The sequence below is a fragment of the Cavia porcellus genome, unplaced genomic scaffold (assembly GCF_034190915.1).
Source record: "Cavia porcellus strain 051 isolate PalLab524CR breed Dunkin Hartley unplaced genomic scaffold, mCavPor4.1 scaffold_31, whole genome shotgun sequence".
NCBI lineage: Eukaryota > Metazoa > Chordata > Mammalia > Rodentia > Caviidae > Cavia > Cavia porcellus.
The window spans coordinates 25,214,511-25,230,322 of record NW_026947514.1 but is presented as its reverse complement, the minus strand read 5'-3'; the positions used below and the strand labels follow the sequence as shown (position 1 = coordinate 25,230,322).

At 52.7% G+C, this 15,812-nt stretch overlaps 1 protein-coding gene across 6 annotated transcripts in view; it reads left to right on the top strand.

The window, feature by feature from the left end:
- Nucleotides 1–15,812, top strand: part of Tmem63c (transmembrane protein 63C) — a 64,122-nt gene that overhangs the window by 34,929 nt on the left and 13,381 nt on the right. For 5 of the 6 annotated variants that reach the window (XM_063241271.1, XM_003472323.5, XM_005004843.3 and 2 more), the window contains 12 exons: nucleotides 1,479–1,516; nucleotides 3,053–3,195; nucleotides 4,563–4,611; nucleotides 6,549–6,657; nucleotides 8,584–8,657; nucleotides 9,233–9,313; nucleotides 9,413–9,536; nucleotides 10,183–10,316; nucleotides 11,646–11,768; nucleotides 12,250–12,403; nucleotides 13,525–13,631; nucleotides 15,457–15,543. In XM_063241271.1, coding sequence (XP_063097341.1) covers nucleotides 1,479–1,516; nucleotides 3,053–3,195; nucleotides 4,563–4,611; nucleotides 6,549–6,657; nucleotides 8,584–8,657; nucleotides 9,233–9,313; nucleotides 9,413–9,536; nucleotides 10,183–10,316; nucleotides 11,646–11,768; nucleotides 12,250–12,403; nucleotides 13,525–13,631; nucleotides 15,457–15,543 — 1,223 coding nt within the window. Of the gene's footprint in view, nucleotides 1–1,476; nucleotides 1,517–3,052; nucleotides 3,196–4,562; nucleotides 4,616–6,548; nucleotides 6,658–8,583; nucleotides 8,658–9,232; nucleotides 9,314–9,412; nucleotides 9,537–10,182; nucleotides 10,317–11,645; nucleotides 11,769–12,249; nucleotides 12,404–13,524; nucleotides 13,632–15,456; nucleotides 15,544–15,812 lie in introns of those variants that run through there. The other variant, XM_005004844.3, reaches the window with a different exon arrangement.

Sequence of the window (15,812 nt, the reverse complement as noted above, 5' to 3'; positions counted from 1 at the left end):
TGAAGCGCCAGCCTTTGTCTCTACCCCATCCATTTTCCACTTGCATGCAGAGCCATCCCAGAAGCGAGGATGCTCTTCCTGTGTGTAGGCCTTCAATGTCTTCCTGATGCTCTTCCAATGAATTGTAGATGGCGTGCCATGGCCTGGTGTTCTGATCTCTTGTCTGCTGTCCAGTGTACTTCTCTCCACTCAACTCCCCCAGCCCCACTGGTCACCTTTGAGATCCTCAGCTCCTTCCTGCCTCAGAGCCTTTCCCAAGCTCTCCTCTGCCCCTTCCCCAGCGGCCCCTCTCTGAGTCATCCTCAACTTGGTTCAGATTTCAGCTCAGGCGCTGATTCCCTGGGAGACTTGGCAACTGGCCTGGTCCATGTCTTCTGTTACAAAGGCAGGCAACAAACAGACAAATAAATAAACACCCACATGGCTTTTCTTGAACACCTTGAGCCCTGTCTACCCTAACCTCTCCTTGTCTCCTATGTCTCCCTCAGTGTGAGCAGGCAGAGCTTGATGTGCTCATGGCTGTGTCCCCGTCTCCAGTCCAGCCTGTCGCATAATTAGCCTCTGCAACACATTTGTAGGGGGTGATTAGTAGGCAGAACCAAGTTCCTTCCGTCCTCACCCTGCTGACTGGGCTCTGCCCCACCCCGCGGGTGACACCTCCATTACTTTGTCTGCTGGCCACCTCTGGGGAGGGAGCATGGCAACACCTCCACCGTGGTACACGGGCTCACTTTTAGGCACAAACTGGTCTGTCTTCCTTTATCTACAGTGACAAGATTCTTTTGTTTTAACTGGGTGTGATGGTACGTGCCTGGAACCCCAACACTCGGGGGGCTGAGGCAGGAGGATCATTGTGAGTTTGAGACTGGCCTGGGCTACAAAGTGAGCTCAAGGCCAGCCTGAACTGCATAGGGAGCCCTGGCTCATAAAGACAAGAAAAATTCTTTTGTTTTTAAAAATCTAAGAAGAGAGATTATGCCACAGCGCAGAGGATAGAAATCCAACTAGAACAGGAAGTGCAGGGAGAGAGCCTCTACATATGGCGGGGGTCTCAGTGGGGTCTGGGTCTCACCAAAGTAGTCTGAGCAAGGCAGGACAGGGGTGTCATTCATTCCCATCAGCTGGTAAAGAAGGAGAGAACGGGGTCCGAGAGCGGTCTAGGGAGCTGGCCACTGTCATCTGGGCTCATCAGCTGGCCGCTGCCATTTGGCTCTTGGGAGGCTGTGCCCTTCCTTTCTGCAGGCAAGCAGAGTGTGTGCACCCCCACACTCCAAACCCCACCCCTGTGTCAGGATGGCGAGTGTCCACTCACGTCCAGGGAGGCGTCTTCCTCGGCATCGCCCCGACTCCACCCGGAGCTTCAGGCCCCTCTTAGGCTGCTGCAGCTGCCTAGCCCCCCAACAACTGTAGGTCCCCACGGCCGGACAGGGCAGCTGAGTGCCTCGACTGGTCTCACAGTTGCTCTTCTCTCTCCCCAGGGTTTCTGTTCTTGGCTCTTCAACAGCTTAACCATGAAGTAAGTGCCTATGTGCTGTGAACTTGTGACATTGTGCTCGTGGGGGGAGCACAATGGTGTCTCTTGTGAGAAGTACCACCCCCCTCCTGGGTTGACAGCCCAGAGCCCTGTACCCCACCCCACCTCCTGCCTTACCCCATACAGGCGGACGGTGCTTCCCAGAGTTCCAGCTGGTGAACTAGCCCATTGCCCAGGCCACCCCTGCCCCAGTGTGTGTGGGAGGAGCATGTAACCCATTACACCCATGTATATAAACTCCAGACTGTGAGCTGCATACCAGGAAAAGAAATTCTTCCTGCATGCTGTTTCCTTGATTTCTATGCACATCATTCATCATCTTTGTCCAGAGGGAGAAAATCCATGGGGGGAGGGAAGGACTTCCTCTCCCCACACCACCCCGGGTGTCAGAGGGATGGTCTCTGCCCACCTCACCGTCAGGTTTCTGTAGTGTGAAACTCCCCTTGGCGAGAATGCAGGCCTCAACACACCTGCCTTTTCCTGCTTCCCTAACACCAGCCAGGTGCCTTGGCTGAGCATTAGCAGAAGTGTCTGCCTTCAGTGTCTGTTTACAAATGCACACTCCTCACAAGTGCATGCATAAACACACACAGTGTACACACCTCAGCCCTGACTGTGATCAGAGATCTGCATGATCCTGGGCTCTTACCTGCCCTGCTCTGCCCTTCCCTGCCTGTCCTTCAGAGCCCTCTTGCCTGGTGACACCTGCTTTAGGGTCCAGCACCACTGCTTCTTAGAGGCCATGTGCACTGGGGCCCAGCAGACCTGTGACTTTGCTTCTTTTGCAAAATAACTGCCACCCAAAAGTCTACTTAGAGAAACAAAGGCCATTAAGGCTCTTTACATACTGTTCAAAATGAGGGAGTTCTGGGGCTGGGGATTTAGCTCAGCGGCATAAGTGCCTGCCTTGCAAGTGTGCGGTTGTGAGTTTGATCCCTGGTACCGATAAAAACGAAAAAAACAAAAAAAGAGGGAGTTCTGATTTGCTATATAAAGGGCATACGGGGGAAAAAGAAATGAATTCCACCTGGGACACTGAGAGAAAATGTAGTTTTGAGCTGAGCCTTGAAGAATAGGAGGAGTTTTGACAGGATTGACATGAAAAGTGTTATCACAGAATTCAAAGGTTTGGGGCAGAAGTGTCCCAGTCATTTTAATTTAAGGGATGAAAATAAACAACTCTTGAGGTTGAATCTCCATATCAGTGGTGCTTTGCCCGGTGCTGCTCCCTAGGAATTACACTGAATATTAGTGGAAGTAATGAAAGGGTGATTGAGGCCCAATTCTGAGAGCGTGTCTGATTCCTGTGTGTGCACACGGAACGTGGCGTCTCTCTCCCGTGTATCTGTGAAGCTCATTGACATGCTCTTCAGGGACCTTGAGAGGGACAACAGTGTTTACAATACAGAAAGACATCTTCGGGGCGGGGTGCTCATCTTCCTTCCCTTTCCTCTACCCCCGCCCCAAGCTGTGGCTGTGCTGGCTCCTGAGGACTCTGCTTGTTTGTGTCTCTTCCAGGGACCAGGATCTGATCAGCAAGTGTGGGGATGACGCTCGCATCTACGTGATGTTCCAGTATCACTTCATCATCTACGTCCTCATCCTCTGCATCCCTTCCTTGGGCATCATTTTGCCCATCAACTACACCGGAAATGTCCTGGGTAGGCAGAGACTAGCAGACCCAAGAGGCAGTCTGATAGGTGGGACAGAATTTGGGACTTGGGGGTCAGGAAATCTGGATTTTAATCCCTCCTCTAGACAGTAGCTCTCGAGTGGCCTGGACAACCCATGCTTCAGGTCCCCCATCCGGAGGCTGGAGATGACACCTTGTTTGTTTCACCTGAGCCTGGCCTGTGGCAGCCACATTGCGTCACTTCAGTCTAAAACTAAGTCTTTACCCGTGTCCCCACCCTGCACCTGACCAGGTGTTCATTAGGGCCCCTTTCAGGACATGTGGCCCACTGCAAAGGTCCCCAAACTCCACTTCTCACTGTACCCACCTGATGGGCATAGCACTGTAAGCACAAAATTAATCTGCTAGGACTTGTGCCCAGCTCACTGTGACAGGGTGCATCCTCCATACAAATCAATGTTGTGAGTCAGGGCTCAGCTTTGAAGTTAGAAAAACCTTGGCTCCACAATTTTTCACACATCTGCTCCCCATAAAATATCTTTGCCCAAGCCAACAAATTAATTAGCTTCATATTGGACAAGCCAACCTCTCCAAGGCTCGGTTTCTTTGTTGTCTTGGGCACTAGGAGATAGTGACTGGTGCCTAACGTGGTGCTTGAACCGTACGAGCTCAGGGACCAGCAGCAGTATTTCACCTAGAATTACAGGACAGATGGGTGCAGGAGGGCTGAACGACCAGACAGGGGCCAGTAGCACTTTCCCTGGCCAGATGGCAACAGCTCTAGATTCCTCAGATTTCTGCCTGTTCCTCCTCAGCCTGAGGTGAATTTTACTGAATTCAGTGCAGTGCATGGTCAGGGCCACCTGATTCTACCACCAGGGTAAATAAGTTCCGACTCCTGTCTCTACATTCTCATCCCAGGAGCTAGTGTGTGAGCCATGATTTTTAGACACATCTCATGAAACCTGAAGATGTCAGAACCAACGAAATGTGCTTAGCCAGAGGACATTCTCTGAATGAGGCAGTGTCCCATTTTCTGGAGCTCTGGGTCCTTGCTATGATGGTGGCCAGTGTTGCTAGTCTCGTCTTCCTACCCGTGGCGGGATAGCCGGTCCCTCCAGCCAGAGTTTGCTGGCTGTTTGCGGAGTGCCATCTGGGGACACACTGTGAATGCGCGGTCTCGCTTTATGCTTGAGAGCCCCAGTCAGCAGCACCCGGAGGATGATGTTTTTGTTGGAAGCTGGTAGTAAGTTCTGGGGAGCCAGAAGGAAGAGCAGGTTGTAGCAAGTAACGTTAGACCCAGGGCATCTGTTTATTCCAGAGCCTTTGGTTCTGACCCCCTGCCCCACCAGCAATGAAGGAGCCTCTCCAAGTCACACCTTTCTTCTCTTGCAGACAAGAACAGCCACTTTGCTCGGACCACCATCGTCAATGTCTCCACAGAGTAGGTACCTGACCTTCTTACCTCCCATTCTACTGGCCAGACATTGGTGGGGAAGGAAGGTTCAGTGTGTCAGTCCACAACTGGGCTCATGAGAGGGCCGGTCTCCCTGGGAATCTAGGGCCTGAGCACATTCTGGAAATTGCTCTTTTTTGTTTTTGGTGGAAAAGACTCTTAGTGCCTCTGTATCTCCATCTGTTATGAGTGGAACCACCCAGATTGGCCACTTGAGGACTGGGGAAATGGCCTAATTCCTTAGTATATACAGTTACCAAGAGCCAGAGACCCTGTACCAAGGAGAGTTTAGGGGATTGTCTCCCAGGCCAGCAGGGGTTCAAGTCAGTCGTCATGTCATTGAGTGACTTGTGGGCCTCCCCGTCCCCTCCACACCACCACACGAATTCTTTCAGCAGAGAGACCAAGAGGAATTATATGACGGGTTCATGCCTCACCTGTGCCAGCCACTGGCCCTGGGGCAACGCACCCTCTACTTCTGAGCTTCGTCCCACACGCGTGGCAGGGAGGTGCTGTAGGACATGGTCTCTGTGCCCATCCCACTCACAGCCCAGCAAACTATGGGTTTCAACACCCACCAGCCTGACCGGTGGCCAGGTCAACCTGCCTTGAGTCAAACCCAGCCCTGCCCTCCATGTTGGGGCCCACAAGGAGTCTTGCCCTCTTGACCAAGCTGCAGTGGCAGTTCCCGCAGGTGGGAGCAGGGTTCATGGGCTCCAGTCTTGCCACCCCTGCCCCCTGCCCAAACTCAAATCACAGGATGGGTGTGGCATCCTCTCCCTCCCCTTTATGAGGCTCTTCCCCCAGTGCTGCCACCCAGAGCAGAGCCATCAACCTCTTCCCTAGGTTAGTCATTCTGAGGTGCTGACCCCTTCCCAACAAGTGATATCTGTAAAGAGCTCTGTGGGCATGACTCTATACTGGCCAAGGACTGGAAAGTTCCCTAGTGACCATGGGACCTCTGCTGAGACTGAGCTACCAGGCATCTGGCTGGTGAAGTGAGGCACATGAAGGCAGGCACTGGGACAGGGAGTGGCAGTGTCTTGAAGCAAACCAGCCCTTTTCTCCTCATGTCACATGACATGGGTCCCTCTTTAGCACAGTCATTCTGCCCAGAAGCATTGGAACAGCATCCCACAGGCTTCGAGCAGGAATGGAGACCTGGCCCAGGTGCCTCCTAGCCTCTCACCCTGTGCCCACATGGGACCCAGGTCCTCCTCACTTGGCCTCCTGGGAAATTGTGGGGTGAAGTAGCTAAGTACTCAGCTGCTCTTGCCCTGGATTCCTTATGGGATAATTGAAGATAATCACAGAACTGTCCGGTACAGCTCTGAGAGTCGAGTGAGGAAAAGACCTAAAGAACAGAGAGTCAAATGTGGTGGTGCATGCCTGTAATCCCAGTACTCTGGGAGGTTGAGGCAAAAGAATTACAAATGTGAACCCAGCCTGGGCAACTTAGCAAGACCTTGCCTCAAAAAATAAAAATAAAGGGGCTGAACACAAAAGGCCTTGAGTTCAATCCCCAGTATAAAAAGAAAGTGAGAAAAAGAGGGGAGAGAAGAAAGAAAGGAGGGAGCTGGGGATTTAGCTCAGTGGCATAAGCGCCTGCCTTGTAAGCAGACAGTCGTGAGTTCGATCCCTGGTACCAATAAAGAGGAAAAAGACAAAAAAAAAAAAAAAAAAGAAAGGAAAAGAATTTGGCTCCATTCTGGGTCTGGTCCACAGTAGGCACACAATAAGTACTAGCCATTGGTAGGGGCCAGGCCCGTGAACACCACTGCAGGTGGTTTGGGTACACTGTGGTGCCCAAGGATAGCACAGTGGGAGGAGGGATTCCAGGGATACCGTGGTGGTGGAGGGTCCCTGGCCACCCTGGTGGCCTCTGGAAGCCCACAGTACCGCCAGCCTCTGCTTCACTCTGGTAGGAGTAAGCTCCTGTGGGTGCACAGCCTCTTCGCGTTCCTGTACTTCATCACCAACTTCATCCTCATGGCCCATCACTGCTTGGGGTTTGTGCCCAAAAAGAGCCAAAAGGTGAGTGCATGAACAGCCCCCTGCCCAACTGAGCCATCGCCCCACTTCAGAGAAGTCTCAGCGCAGCACCCCCGGGGAGGTGTCACCTGCGTGGGGCAGGGCCTCGCTCTTAGCCCATGCGTGGTCACCTGCTCACACCTGTGCATCCCACCCTCCTTCCCCAGTTGTTGAGACTTTTCATACTGGTTAGTGAACAGATGCTGCCAGTTCCTTCCCATCCTTTCAGCCATCTCTCTTTGTTGTCCTGCCCCTGGTGTATCCCTGCCATGTGGGTCTGGGGACCCCCTGTCCTCCTCTGAAGCAGACCTGAGACCAGGGCTTGAGTGGCACTCATTTATTTGAGAGGGATCTCAGGAAAGGCCAGCAGGGAGTGGTGATATGGGGAGGAGAAAGCAACCAGTTCAAAAGGGTGTGTCACTGGGCAGCTGAGCAGGGTGGCAGCCAGAGCTTGCTCCCTGGGGACTCCAGGAACTGGTGTAGATCATGCACACATTTTTCCCAGACTTGCTGTCCATTGATTGAGAGCTGTGTTTGGGGACTTTGACTCTTCCCTTCTTGCCCTGGGTATAAACTGAACACAATCCCAATACCAGGAAACAGCCCTCAGGCAGAATTCCATGTTTGAGGTGTGTTGCAGCCTGCAGTATGCAGAAATGAAGGCTCAGGACTGTGGGTGGACCATGGCAGTGCCACCTGCCCAGACCAAGGCTTAGTACAGGGCAGGGGCCATCCTTGGCTCAGCATTTAGGCTGCCATGGCTTCAGTGCTTTCAAGCACTGAAGGGGAGGTGTCACCTGCATGGGGCAGGGCCCCGCTCTTAGCCCATGCGTGGTCACCTGCTCACACCTGTGCATCCCACTCTCCTTCCCCAGTTGTTGAGACTTTTCATACTGGTGTAGGGGGTTAGTCCCCTCCTAAAGGACTAACCCACCCCAGTACCAAAAATGCCACCCCAGCTGCTTCACCCTGGCAGGCATGGAGGCTTGGGTGCTCCCTAGCAGTCTGGACTTGGCTATTTCAGCTTTTCTTGTCATCAGATGCCTCTGCCAAGACCCTCATCTCTTGCAGCATAGTTTATCAGACATGGTAAACCTGCAGGAGACGGACTCAGAAAGACATTTCCTACCTAGAAGTTAAAATAGAAAGTTAGAGAATTACAGTCTCTCCTCAGTCTTGCTGTGTTAGTATTTTGTTACTGTCACAAAATATCTGAGACCATCCATTTAAAAAGAGGAAAAGTGTATTTTGGCTCACAGTTTAGACCTGTTGTGAGGTAGAACATCATAGCAGGGAGGTCACTTACCTTTCAGCAGCTGGGAAGCAAAAAAAAAAAAGAGGAGGAAGAAAAGAGGCCTGGATCTCAATGTCCCTTGTAAGATACACCTTCAGGGATCTGAGACCTCCCAGGAGACCTACCTGTTAAAGGTTACCAACCAGTTCCTAATAGTACCAAGCTTGAACCAAACCTTTAACTCATGGGCCATAGCATTGCTCACCCCAGGCCCCCTGTGCCGGCTGATGTTAAGGTTTCTCTGACAACACAGGGCTTCCCGCTAGAAGGACTGGGCTGGCAGAGACCCAAAATCTGTGGGAGCTGCACCTGCAGAAAGTGGGGTGAGCAGCTGTTTTGGCCCGGTCTGCACCTGGCCTGTCGGCAGCCTCTGGCTTCCCCTCCCTTGACAACTGTCTGTGTCAGGGCGCAGAAGCTGGAACACAGAGGATAGGAAAGGCACAGTCTGCCTCCCCCAGGGCAGCAGGGCTCTGCTCGGGACAAAAAGACTAAGGCTTTTTTGGCTTGGGCTTATACTGCAGGGCCCCAGGCATGGGCAGAAGGCTTGCTCGCCAGGGGTTTGGGCCACCAAGAAATGACCAAGTATTTATGTAAACAAGCACAGCCTTCTTTCTCCATCTCCCCTTCCCGCCTAGGTCACAAGGACAGTGATGATCACCTATGTGCCCACAACCATCCAGGACCCAGAAATGATCATTAAGCACTTCCAGTAAGTGAGGCAGGTGGGCCCAGGTGTGCAGCCCCTTGTCCTGATAACAACATCTGCCCTCATGTGGATTGGATTTAGCCTGGGGTGGTGGGGCCAGGGACACCCCTGGTGGTGGCCCTCTTTGGACTGAACTCAGTACTGGCTTTTCAGAATGAAGAGGGCCGCCAGGGCTGGAGCAGTTTCTGGATTCAGGGCATTCCTGCATAGCAGGAGTGTAAGGCCAGGGAACCCCCGCACCATGGCTGTCTAGGGTCCAGCGTCTTGAGGCCCCTTCAGTGACCTCAGGTTCCTGGCCCGAAGCGCACTACACTGAGCTCATTACCTCTCTGCGAGCAGCTCCTCCCTGGGTTCCCCACTGGTCAAATTCTTCCTGGGCCCCATTCTCAGTCATCTAGGAAGGATGCAGCAACTCAGATCACCAGGGTCCAAGCCCTGAAGGTAGCTCAGCCTTTGGAGCAAGCTCCAAGGCACCCCTAGGTAGCTAAGCCACCCAGTTGCACGGGCTGTCACAGTGAGAAGGGGTGGGCAGCGCATCCCCGGCCCCCTGGGCTCAGCCTCTGTGTGTCTGGCTGCAGCGAGGCCTATCCTGGCTGCGTCGTGACCAGAGTCCACTTCTGCTATGATGTCAGGAACCTGATCGACTTGGATGATCAGAGGTGAGGCCTCGGTGGGGGCTCTGGGACGGGGCGTAAGAGGAAGGGGGAGCTCCATTGGGTGCTAGTCCAAAGATCCTCCCTCATCCCCTGTGCTGACAGGCGCCACGCCATGCGAGGGCGGCTCTACTACACAGCCAGGGCCAAGAAGACTGGGAAGGTGATGATCAGGATCCACCCCTGCTCCCGCCTGTGCTTCTGCAGTTGCTGGACCTGTTTCAAGGAGGTAACTGGCAGGGATGTGGGGGGTGGCAGATGGGGCATCATAGGGTCCGGTATCCATCCCTTGCCCACACCCCAGGTTCCCAGGCCCCACGCCAGTCACCCCAGAGTTTGAGCACAGACCCCTCCCTCCCTTTCCACCAGGCCTCACCTCCCTGTTGAGCCTGTGGGGGCGCCCAAGCCTTTCTTGGGGCCATCTCCAGAGGCAGAGGGGCCAGAGAAAACACAGTCGGCTTCCTGTGTTCCTCAGACTCCCAAAGACTAAGGGCAGGGATTACTGAAGGCAACAGGTCCACCTTGTCCCCCAGCCAGTGGCCTCGAAGGGATCTCAGGACTTAGGCGTCAGAGCGGGACTGGACTCCAGCCAGACCCGAAAAAGAATCGCCCAAAGCTTCTGACAAAGCTGTGCATTCTCTTGTCTGTGTGGGTTTACCGAGGGCTGACCCTGCCCTCCTGCCCTATCTGTGCTATGCCTCACTGCCCTCAGATCTAAGGGCAGGAAACAAATGGCAGAGTCAGCCTTCAACTGTTCTAGAGGTGACTTCCAGGCTGTCCCTCCCTTCCATACTGCTGAGTGAACAGGTCCCCGCGTCCAGCAGAGCTGTCCTAGCACTCTGGCCTCCAGCTCTGAGGGCCGCCTCTTGCCCCAGGTAGATGCAGAGCAGTATTACAGTGAGCTGGAGGAGCAGCTGACCGATGAGTTCAATGCCGAGCTCAACCGCGTGCAGCTGAAGCGGCTCGACCTGATCTTTGTCACCTTCCAGGACACCAGGATGGCGCAGCGGTGAGCACGGTGACAGTGGCTCGTGGCCCCTTCCCACCCCCTAGGGTGGGCCTCTTCTTTTCTACCTCCATCCTCGCTGATCCCATTCCAGCCTAGGTGAGGAGACAGAGCCTTCCTCCAGCTACCTGTTCTTAGCTCCTCCCTGCTCTTCACGGGTGCCATCTTGCTTTCTAGAGCATGCTCATACTTGTTTTCTGTCAGAGTTCAGCTTGTCTGCCCAGGCCCTGAGCCCTCACTGTGTTCTTGGTTTGGTACAGAGGCAGTCAGTGTAGACTTTGACCCTTGGCTTCTCTTCCAAGTCTTGCTAAGAACAAGAGTCATTTCTCCATTAGTCCAAACACGTCATTCCCTCTTCTTGCCACAAGTGACAGGTTCGGGAGCGATGAGCCTTTCTTGCTCTTCCTCCTCTTCTGTGATGGGCTTCCCCTAATTCGTAGCCCTGCAGCACCGTCCTCTCCTGCCCCAACCTCTGGCAGCCGCATCTCAACAAAAAATGAATTAGGTCCAGTCTGGAACACTCCAGAAGGCTCTGTGGCACTGGAATAGATAGATGGGAGCTGCAGGATCAGTCCCCGAAGGGTTGTCAAGGCCTCCGGTCCTGACACAATGCATAGCACTGTGTCCTCACCATGCCACACTCTGTATAAGAATAGTGTAACACCCTAGAGTTTAGGGTGCACAATTATACAAGTTCCTTATCCTCGCAAATAGTTTATCTGTGCAGTATCGCTACTGATGCTTGCTCTGTTCACCTCCCAGAGGATTGACAAAGGGATATACATAATCTATTTAATGTGTATGTTAGATAAAGCCATAATGCCTGCATTACACAATAGTGTTCATTTCCTGACACATTGCCACTTGGCAGAGAAGACCAGAGGCTTAATTATAACAGAATATGAGTTACAAGGTCAAAGACAGGGCCCCAGTACCAGCACTGCCCTCTTCCCTTGCCCCTCAAGGTACCTCGATCTGGGAATCTGCAATTGAGATTCTATTAATTACCAGTGAGTACAGTGTCAGGCACACAGGCAGAACTCAATAACCAGGAGCTATTGATAGCAAGGCAAGGCTAAATTAATAGCTTCCCATCAACCTCAAAGGAAGAGCACATCTCTGATGCTTCTGCTGATAGTAGGAAGGCAGGAGCTGAGAACAGCATGGCTCTCTCCTTTGTCTGGACGTCCAGGTACCGTCAACTGTCCCTTCTCTCCAACTTTGGGGCCTTAGGAGCTGTCCACAGTGTCCCTGGGCCCCTGGCATGCGACCCTTCAAGGTCCTTCCTCCTACCCCCAGACCTCTATCTTCTCCCCTTTCCCATCTCTGCAGCATCCAGGAGGATTTCAAGTACATCTATTGTGGTGTGCAGCCCCAGCAGTCCTCAGTGACCACTGTCGTCAAATCCTACCAATGGAGAGTCGCTCAGGCCCCGCACCCAAAAGACATTATTTGGTAAGCCTCTTGTGTCCCTCCCTCTCCTCTGAGCTGTCCTCTGAGACTGAAGAAGAGAACAGGACAGGCTCCCTCTCCCCCACCTTATTACCCCACAGGGAGGCCCAGTGTGACCCAAATACAGTGCCCCATGGGCTGTGCCTTCCTGGGGATCCCCACCTCTGCACACTCCCATGTTCACCCCACCTCGAGCATGGAATGCACTCAACCTTGGGGAAAATGTCTCTCCTGCAGAAAGAGCTCAGATCCATTTTTTGCTCATCTTTGAGATATGTTCCAAGCCTTTAGAAGTAGGGTGACCAATGGGAAGGCCTTTGGGCCTTTAGAAGTAGGGTGACCAATGGGAAGACCAATGGGCTGTGGCACAAAGGCCTGGATCCGTTAGACCAGGGCAGTAGGCTCTGCAGCTAGCATGCAGGGAAGAGCACCAGGGCTCTCGCTAAGGGTCCTAAATGCACCTCCCTCCTTCACCCCTCCCCAGGAAACACCTGTCCATCCGCCGCTTCAGTTGGTGGGTCCGCTTTTTCGCGATCAACACCTTCCTCTTCTTCCTCTTCTTCTTTCTCACCACGCCTGCCATCATCATCAACACCATCGACATGTACAACGTCACCCGCCCCATCGAGAAGCTGCAGGTGCCTCCTCTGCTCAGGCCAGGCCGGGGGCCCAAAGAGATCAAGGAAGAAGTCAAGGGAGGAGGGGATGGGGAAACCCGTGTGCTGCCAACATGGCGGAGGTGGAGCTGCTCAATGAGAGTAGAGGTTCCTGTACACAGAGTGGGATGGATGTGGGTCATTGCCCGCCTTAGGGACAGGGACTGGAAAGGAAAGGAAAGTGGAAGAGCTGCAGGCTGAGCTGGGGTGAGTTTGGGGGCTTGGAGGGCTGTTAGACCAGCTCCTGCTGGGCCAGCTGGAGATCTGGAGGGCGCAGGTGTGAGCATCTCTGTTCTCCCCAAGTGTCCTAGGCTGAACTATTGTGATACAGTTGAGGGTAAGGGAGAGAGATCAGTCCTAGCAAAGCCCTTGGAGAGGAGGGACCTTTAGATCTGCCTGCATTTTCCTCACTTCCAGACCCTTGTACTCCCAGCCTATGGGAGCAGGAGCGTCCCAGAGGTTAGAGGATGCTCCTCTTGATGGGGCACTTCCCCATGGCCTGGCCATCTTCAGTCCTGCCGTCTCAGTGCTGATTCGATGAGCTAGAAGGTTCCTCTTCCACATTGCCCATTCCCTCTTCCCAGCAAGACACACACATGTTGAACCACATCACTTCTTGTGCTCCTCTGTCCTCTTCCACAATAGGCCCCGGTCACACCCTCACTGGGGGGCCTCTGCCATCCCTGGACTTGCTCTTTCCCCACCCTCGCTGTATCCCCTTGTCCTGGTGCAGTGTCGGTGTTGTTTCCCTGGGCCATGGGACTTGTGATGGCAGCTGGGTCTGTTGTTAAGAGAGAAGTCAGCAGGGAAAGCTCAGGCCGCCTTTCCAGTGACCGTGGCATGCAAGGCCTAGTCCCCTGAGGACTCCACTTGACCTTAGGGTGTCAGCCTCTTCCTCTCTCCAGCCAAGTGGACCCCTGGCTAGGAAGGCACCCAGGAAAGTCCGGGCCCACTCCCTCGGCATCAGGCCTGCTCAGTCTGAGCTGGAGGTGGAGAAGCAGGGGTAGGGGAGAAACAGGGCGGGCTGCCAGAGGAAGGGGCCTCCTGCACTGAAGTCTCTCTGTCTCCTGCCTCCTGCCCCCCACCCTTGTCTGCCCCTGCAGAGCCCAATCGTGACCCAGTTCTTCCCCTCCCTGATGCTCTGGGCCTTCACAGTGATCCTGCCTCTGATAGTCTTCTTCTCTGCCTTCCTTGAGGCCCACTGGACCAGGTAAGCCGGGGTCCTCCTCTCCTAGACCTGCTGTTTTCTCCAGCTCCCCTCGACCCTTTCCCTGTTCCCTACCAGCCTGGCACTGGGCCCCTCCATCTGGCCTAAAGATTAGAACTGTTATGGGATTCCTTCTCCCTTTCTTTCTTTCTTTCTTTCTTTCTTTCTTTCTTTCTTTCTTTCTTTCTTTCCTTCAAAGAGAATAAAATTTAACACAATAAAACAGAATAAAGCCAATCAAAACAAAACAGTGAAAGTGGGACAGAAGTTCAAGACAGGATAACAGGAAATCTACAATGGCTACCCTACTATCTCTCGTTATCTTCACAGTAGTTGTACATACAATCAGACATACTAAGATCAAATAAAACAAAATAGAATAAAACCAATCAAAATAAAACATTAAATAAAACAATAAATTGGAACAAAACTAAACAGCGAGAATAATATTAGATTCCATGCTATGGGATTCTTTTGATACCCAAACCTATCCCCCAAAGACAGGTGTCCAGTGGGTATTTTCTCTTTCCTTTCTTTCTTTTTTTTTTTTTTTTTCTTTTCTTTTTTTTTTTGAGACAGCGTCTCTTCTATGCAGTTCAGACTGGCCTTGAGCTCACTTTGTAGCCTAGGCTGATCTCAAACTCACAATGATCCTCCTGCCTCAGCCTCCTGAGTGCTGGGATTACAGGCATGAGCCACCAGCCCAGCTCTCTTTTTCCTTTCTTTTTAAAATTAAAAAAAAATTTTTTTATACCAGGGATTGAACTCATGACCTCATGCTTGCCAGGAAGGAACTCATTCCACTGAGCTATATCCCCAGCCCGAGCAGGTGTTTTCTTTTTGTAAAGAAGTGCTGGGTTGTTTCTAGGACTCTAGCCTTGCAGATACTGATTGAGGCTCTAATCTAAAGGGAGCGGGGCTGCAATCAAGCCCTTCTTGGGGTGCTCCTTCATCCCCCATCTATCTACTGATAGCCTGGAGCTATACACGTGGGCTAGGCAGTGCCAGGAACTCCAGGCAGGGCACACAGATGAAAGGACTTGCTTGTAAAAGGTCAGGTAAGCAGCTATGATCAGAGCACAGGAGCTACAAACTCAAAGTGACCATCAGCACATTTAGCCCACACAGTGTCAATGCTCCAGACAATCAGGAGATTTTTCATTCTTTATTCCTGATGCTGCTGTGGTGGCAGCTAAAAAGGGTGGAAAGTATTTTCTGTATCCCAAGCAATGGCACTGCTTTGTTGTAAAGGCTGCATGGGTCTTAAAAGTCATTTCCTACACTGTAAGTTCCTACCATTCTACCAGGCAAAAAGCTATACGAGCTGTTCTGTCTGAAGTCCTCGCCAGGTGTAGTGGTGCACGCCTGTAATCCCAGCACTCGGGAGGCTGAGGCAAGAGGTTCATTGTGAGTTGAAAAATACAGCCTGCGCTACAAAGTGAGCTCTAGGCCAGCCTGAAATGCATAGCGAGAGCCTGTCTCAAAAACAAAAAGCAAAAACAAAAAAGAAACCCGTACTGGCCTTTCCCCTGGCCAAGAGTAAGGCTTGTATTGATTACTGAGACTCTTTAGGGTTTCCATGTATCAGTTGTATGTCCTTTTGATGGAGCAATGTCCAATAATATGACATATGTGTGCCCTTTCTCCCCTCCCTGTGCCCAGGGCAGCCATCACTAGCTGGGCACACTGTTCTCCCCTGCTGCTCCCAGATGCCGTCGCAGAGCTCACAGTGCCCCATGGACAGGGCACTGGCCAGCCACTTTCCTGGTCCAGCATGCTTCCCGCCCGTCTCACACCCTGATGACCTTCTCTCTCCATTTCCTTCCAGATCCAGTCAGAATCTGATCATAATGCACAAGTGCTACATCTTTCTCGTGTTCATGGTGGTCATTCTGCCCTCCATGGGACTGACCAGGTACCTCACTCCTACTGAGCCTGAGTATCTCTCAGCCAGGCCCACCCTAGAGTTAAATCATCCTCTGTCAGATTCCACAGCCCATCCTGTGGTTGCTGCAGGTCTATTCCTCAAAGACAGTCCTGTGCCTGTCATGGCATAGCTTGAGCCAGCTATTGTGCAGACTTGGGGACCCTGTCCCAGCTGGCTGTCAGTCTGAGGGGCACGAACCCAGCCAATATTCCACAGAAACTCAGAAGAGGGAGAAAGCCCTGGGGGAGAAATGGCTG